At 36.2% G+C, this 6,947-nt stretch overlaps 1 protein-coding gene across 2 annotated transcripts; it reads right to left on the bottom strand.

The window, feature by feature from the left end:
- Positions 1-355: 355 nt before the first annotated feature.
- On the bottom strand, positions 356-5,881 carry klhdc3l (kelch domain containing 3-like). Of its 2 annotated transcripts, none has more exons than XM_077216319.1 (8): positions 5,310-5,881; positions 3,995-4,189; positions 3,568-3,650; positions 3,312-3,390; positions 2,988-3,034; positions 2,791-2,911; positions 2,464-2,644; positions 356-1,697 (listed from the first exon to the last, which is right to left on the bottom strand). In XM_077216319.1, the coding sequence occupies exons 2-8, from the start codon at positions 4,155-4,157 to the stop codon at positions 1,103-1,105; spliced, it is 1,269 nt and encodes a 422-aa protein (XP_077072434.1). In that variant the 5' UTR covers positions 4,158-4,189; positions 5,310-5,881; the 3' UTR covers positions 356-1,102. The 2 variants fall into 2 exon arrangements, with proteins under 2 accessions (XP_077072434.1, XP_077072435.1); XM_077216320.1 differs by having other exon boundaries at positions 3,999-4,189; positions 5,310-5,410.
- Positions 5,882-6,947: the final 1,066 nt, after the last annotated feature.

Raw genomic sequence — 6,947 nt, 5'->3', positions numbered from 1 at the left:
TATCTAATTGTGTACTTCAATTTAACAGCTGACAGAAGGATGTCCAAAACCAGTGGAATATCAACTGATTTGATAACTCTGCGTTCTTGTCATATTTTATTACCAACTATAGCGAATAAATTGTGATAATGTGAGAAATGTTGAAGGTGTCTGAATAAATTTTGGTTTGACTATATAGGCTATGTACTGTAAATGCATAATTTATATATTTTTAGAATATATAACTATTTAAACCATTTTTAGCTAGCATAGTTTATTTAATACAAACATGCTACAGATTTAGTTAATATCTGTTTTTAAAACTTGCTAGATTACTTTTTAAATCTAAAAAAATAAATAACAATGATAACATAACTACTGCTGTAACAAGTTTTAATTGTTGAGAATGGATTCAACATTACTCGTGTAATGCATTACTTATTAAATCATTTAAGTGCAGCCATCTTGAAACAATGCGAAGGCAAGAAAATAAATGTGCAAAGGTTGCATGATGCTACTGTTCTGCCAGCAATATCCGTGGATCTTACAAAACACAGAGAACATTACAAAATCCGACCATGTTTGGATTGATAACTATCATATAATAAAATTCAAATCAGCAGTTTTGATTTAGTTAAGATTCTTTCACATAAAACTTTGATACACAGTAAAATAATAAGGTTAATCAATGTAGTTCTGTATCTCTTACAGAAATGACACATTCTGTAGAAGTTAAAAGCCCCAATTGGTGGTTTTTCAGAGTAAATGTGAATCACAATCGAGAAATATCGCAGTCTGTGTCGATGAAACTGTACAGAGCAGTATTCTGAAAGTATCTCAGAGCGCAAGTATTTAAAATTTTCAGGGAAATCAAGCTACAAATATCTTACTTATAGTTGTGGATTATTGTCTATACACATTAAATTGGTAGGAGAAAGTATTGTGCCATAACAAAATGACAAACTTCACCTTCAAGGTAATAATTAATTACAGACGCTGTATAGAGTTTGTACATGACTGAATTCCATTTTAATGCAAACGTTCTCTGACAAGGATATGGGTATTGTTGCTAACGCCTTTTCTTTTCTCACAGAGAAAGTAGAATGCACTGAAAACATCAGATTTATGCCACTGTCATATGCCAGACTGAAATCATATGCTGTCCTTGTAGAGGTTTACCACCCAGGACTAACAGCAAGTCAGGCATATGGAGAAACATGGCGTCCTCGTTTTCCTCTGTCAGGTCACCACTATTCCCCTTCTTGTGAACAGCCTCCTGATTCTCAAAGGTGAGACAGCTTCCTATTAGCTTTGTGTCTTTCAGTGCAGTACTCAAATCTGGTAAACACTTCTTATCGTCCATGTAGAAAGTCTGGAGCTCAATACAGGGCTCTTGCATTGTGCTGCGGGATGGTTGGCACTTGTTCTTAAATGGTCTCAGCTTGTTTTTGATGTTGTGAGAATAGGGTATTTCCCTGAAAAAGATGTTGTTTGGTGCTGTTGGCTGGAAACTCTGGCCTAGGCCAATGCTGCAGTGATGGATCCGGCACAGAGAGGCAGATCCAGGGAACAATGCAAGCTTCTTCCAGGTCACTGTCCTCATGTTGAACCTCCACAAGCTGTTCTGAGGGGAACTCTGGGTTTCCCCTCCACCAAAGATGAGCATGCTGTCTTTGAACAATACAGCAGAGTGACCAACCAGCCTGGAGGGACCTGAACTACAGAGTAAGAAACATGTGTTTAGATGCTTCTGATTAGTTTTTCCTCAGTTGCTTTGGCTCATTTTTTGAAACAGAACTTACATTCTCTAAACTGTAAGTGCAATTGCACAACTGTTTTATGGGACATCTCAACTCTATTGCATGTCTGCAAAATGTAGTAACTCATCCAAAATATGTCGGTAAATTTGCCAATGCCACCAAAACTTTTGTCATAGCGTGAGTCGTACAGGTCAAAATGTTTTGATATTTTTTTCACCATGGCAGTATATCCTGGTAATGTTCCCTACATACAAATTTCATTTTTGTTCAACTTTTTTGTTGACACTGACTGCTTACAATACAAGTATGTCAGTTTTGTCTAGATGAATTATATTGTAAGAGACGACTCAACGCCGGCGAAATGTTATGCCCTAAATTACTACATGATTAACTAACTGTATTTTTTCTATGTACATTTCTGACATGCACTTTCTGTAAAGCTGCTTTGAAACAATATGTATTGTGAAAAGCACTATACAAATAAATTTGAATTGAATTGAATTGAATATTGTGTATCACACTGAGCTTTTTTTGATACAATTTAATTGAATGGATAATTTTGCATGTGACCGCTCACATGATGAAAGTCTGTTTAGAAGTTGTGTATGAAGAGTATGACAATTTTCCTGAGAATCAGTTGTGACCATCAAGCCAGGGAATTTAGATAGACAGACAGACAGAATTAAAGAACAAAAGAACGATGGATGTTAATAAAGAAACTCACTGGAAATTGATGCGGCTCCAGGTTTGACTGGCAAAATTCCAGCTCCATAGGTCCTTCTGTTCCCTAAGGCCCTGCAAGCCACCGAAGAGGTACATACAGTCCTGGTGTGTCATAGCTGAGTGACCATGTCTGGGACCAGGCCCACCTTGTGCACTGCTTAGTAGTGACCACATCCTGGAATCTAACATGTAGTAAATATAATTAGTTTGGAAAGGTCATTCAGCTATATGTAAATTACAAAAATCATCCCTGAGGTGGATAACAGTACATATTCAGTCTTAGGAGATGCTTGCTTACCAAAAAGCATAAATATGTAATAACACTCACCAAAATCAAATTTCCAGAATTCTTCTGTTGATCCTCTTATATCAATGTATCCACCGTAGACATACATAAATGACCCAAAGTTGACAGCACTGTGCCCTTTTCTGTTTGCTGGTGTCACTCCCTGCAAAAACAGTTTACTATAATAAATGGACCATCAAGTGTTTCAGCTGGAAGTCTTGTATATCAAAGATGTTTACCTGTAAAGTTTCACTCCCTGTTTTCCAGTTAATCCAGCACTCTTTAACTGCAGAGAATATAAAACGGAAGAGGTGAACAACAAAGCGACATATTGCTGTGGTAGAACAAAAGCTGCATTTATGCAACGCAAGTGTTGCTGTCAGTAAAGCAAGAGGGGACAAAACAAATTAAAAAAATCTGAAATTCAGATTAATTTTGACCTATTAAATTTTTTATCTTAGATTGTTATGCTTATAATTTGTCATAAAATTGTAGTAGAATTCCACTTTAATGAATTAATGCATTTTCTAGTGGACCCCACTGAATATGCAATAAAACAATACCTATATCAAACACCCAAAAAGGAATTTTTGAGTTAGTATACGATGAATCTTGCATTCCTCCGAAGACATGGAGAAATTCCTTAGAAGAAAAAGTGGAAATAATTATATGATTATAAGAAATATATTATATGAAAAATTAAATTATGTAAATCTATGAAAATGTACATTTTACAATGCCACATTTTTCCTCATAACTGGTGAACTCCCAATCCCCAACTGTGAGTTTGTTATTATTAATAAATTAATTTATTGTTACCTGATTTGCTACCATGGTGTGCTCCTCCAGTTCTTCAGGTGCTTCTTCACTATTACAAGGAAGCTCGGTCCACTCATTACAGACTAAAAATATAGACATTTCGGCCAAATTATAATCAGTCAACGCTGCAGGAACCATATACTGTGCAATAACAAATCAAATCAAATCAAAGTTTATTTATAAAGCACCTTAAAAACACAGTGTGTACCAAAGTGCTGTACAATTTCAAACGGATAAGATAAAACACAGTAAAATACAAAGAAACAAGTAATACAACATAAAAAATGAAAATAATAATAATATTAATAAACTAAAATCAAAGCCTAATGGTCCTTACAAAGTAGCAAAGGCCTCATCAAACAAATGTCTTTACAAGTGCAAGTGTCCAAAAGCAGCAGAAATACAAAGATAAATAACAATAACATACCCACATTATATTTCCAGAAATCTCTCAGTGAGCATTTTTCTCTACCACCTAGTAAGTAAACATGTCCTCTGTGGGCACAAGAAGCATGCTTGTAACGATCAGATGGTGCAGGGCAGTGCTGCGTCACTGGGGTCCACAAACAAGCACCGCTCCCCTGGTTCATGCTTGGGCTTTGAGAGTCTCATGGGTTAATCCCTGTGAAGACAAGCATGAAATACACAAGGGCTACTAATGAAGTCAGGTTAACAATACTTCCTTGAATAGCAGACACAGCAGAACAAGAATATTGCAATGAAAGGAAGTTTTATTATGGGGTTAGGTAATATATTAGGTAAGTGTTGAGCAAATATTTGACCAGAAGACAGGTATATCTAGTAAGCAACATTGGAGATTTTAAACCATATACTATTAAGAAAATGTCTTTTATATGTACAGTTTAATACACAAAAGAGAATCATACATTTTGACACAATAATGTTAAAATTGTCTATTTAACCAACAAAAATAGAGCCAAGGAATTGATTGAATGACTCGAAGTGACTCTCTCACCCAAAAAAAGTTACTTGTTGCCACTACTGACATAATGTATACACTGTATGTATATTAATATACACAGTAATTATAAAAGCAACCAATCGTATGCTTAACAACTGATAAGGAAACAGATGTTATTTCCTGTTTTCTTTTTGTTTTTGTTTACAGACAACAATACATTTTCCGGTATAGGCTATGTATCTTCTAACTATGGTTTAATATCTAACAAAGTAGGCTAATTGTTTTAAACAAATGTGAACTTTTTGAAAACGAAATCTCTTCCATCAGACCTCACATTAAACCTAAAAAAAAAAATCTAAAATAGTAAGTGACGTTTAGTAAGGGATTCATCGTATTAGTCTTAAAGTAAACTAGAAAGTAAATACAGTATACCGCGTGATCATTCTTAACACGTAAACGCCCAGCCCGTTATACATCTACTATCATTGGCATTTAAAATGGGCACGTGAAAGTAACAAAGATACATTGTTACCTAATCGCCTTAAAGTGGTCGCTGAGTAATTACTTGCATAGATAAACAAAAAGTTCATATGTATGCAACAAGAATTTTAACAACAAGAGGTTTATATGTGACTTGTTACTGAAGAAAGTCCTGAACGTGTCACATGACCGCGGTGAAGAACTGTTTCAAAACTGATAGCAACCAGTGGAGGATATATAGGTCGTCGAGAGAAGCGTAAATGTTTGTGTTATTTTGCCTTTTTGCTGACTGTAAAGTAACCGCTTAGATTGCGTTGTTTACAAATGTAGAATAACTTACCGCTCAAAGTCGTCGGCGAATGTCTGTGTCCTCCCATTGATCTTCATTGGGGGGGAAACGATGTTGTGAAGTAGGCTATCGCTGCCAGACAGAGTGCCAGTAAGAAGAGAAGGAGGGGCGAACATTCTGTTGCGTTGATTCTCTCTCAAGAGGGTCTGACGGTAACCCATAGACGGTAAAAAAAAGAAAAGAAAAAAAAGGCTGTAACCTGGCGAACACACGAGCTTGTAAACTCTGAAGCTGCCTGGTCTGTGAATAGTGAAATAGTCTTCCTACTTAATTTATGACCAGTCTTCCATTTCCTTGCATACCAGTCACTCCAGAAATTAGGGAATTTGCTTACCACAGCCAGAACATACCCAGGATACCAACATGTTGAAACCTGCCATCTGTGAGAATTATGTCATCATCAGTCATTTCAGTAAGAAGATTGCCATAGCCTCACAATTCCCCACTAACTAGAGGTCTTGGCTAAATGCATACATTTGCTACCATGATGCCTACAGACAGAGCCACTCTGCTGTGGATGAATGAGAGGGTCATGTGAACACACTTTTGTCATAATGTGCACTGACTTCGGTTCTTCATTCAACATCATTATATTTTAAACACGTGCCAGTAAATGACTCCATTGTTGTACTTAACACTACGCTCTGCAACTGGATCCTTGATTTCCTGACTAACAGAAAGTGCTCCTCTCACAGTGCAATAGAGGTCCTCAAAACTGTGTTCTAAGTCCGTAACTGGATGTTACAGTGTGTTCTGTGGGTTGTGAGAGACAAAGACAACAATTTTTTAATGTAAAACAAAAGAAATGATAATTGACTTCAGGAAGTGTACTGTAGCCCAGTCCCTCAAGCTTAAATTTCCTCAGTCCACTGAGGACTTCTCCTGTAACCACAACACCTCCTTAGTGAAGAAGGCCCGACAAGTACTTTCTGGAGAAACTCAAAACCATACAGTAGACTAGTCGTTATAGTCTCTATTCTAGAATCTGTTAGGCTCACTTGTATATAAACTGTCTGAATGTTATATTGTTATTTGTCTGTATATGGTGTAATTCATTTATTCATTCATTCATTTAAGTTCAACAATTGGGGCATCAATAAATGATTTACTGTACGCTATCTTTGCTATCATTACCAATGGGTAGACTAGAAATAATTTACAACGTCAACTTGCAATGTTAATATTTTTCAGATAACATTTGAATAACTAATTTAGGAAATTTTATAAAATAAAATATCTGTTTTAAATATTTTAGGAAGGGGGCCCTCATATTTGTTAAAGGGGTGGTAAAACACGATTTCACTTTTCTAACTTTAGCTAGTGTGTAATGTTGCTGTTTGAGCATAATCTGCAAATTTGAGAAACATCTGCAAAGTTACAGCGCTCAAAGTTCAAAGCAAAGGAAGATATTTGCTTTAAAAAAAAATCAATTTCTAAGGACTACAGCAAACGACCGGTTTTGGACTACACGACATTCCATGGGATATGCTGACGTCAGCATATCCCATTATTTAACCCCTCCTCCGAGAATACTTAATAAGCGGGGCGAGGCCATTTTATATTGCTGTTTTGGAGATGAGTTGTCGCAATGCCGTCGAAATGCTGCTGTTATTTTCATCCGGATTGCAG

This window comes from Siphateles boraxobius, unplaced genomic scaffold (genome assembly GCF_051911475.1).
Source record: "Siphateles boraxobius isolate OS27281-9 unplaced genomic scaffold, OSU_SipBor_1 7, whole genome shotgun sequence".
NCBI lineage: Eukaryota > Metazoa > Chordata > Actinopteri > Cypriniformes > Leuciscidae > Siphateles > Siphateles boraxobius.
Note: the sequence above shows the minus strand (reverse complement) of the source record. Positions and strands in the feature narration are given on the sequence as shown.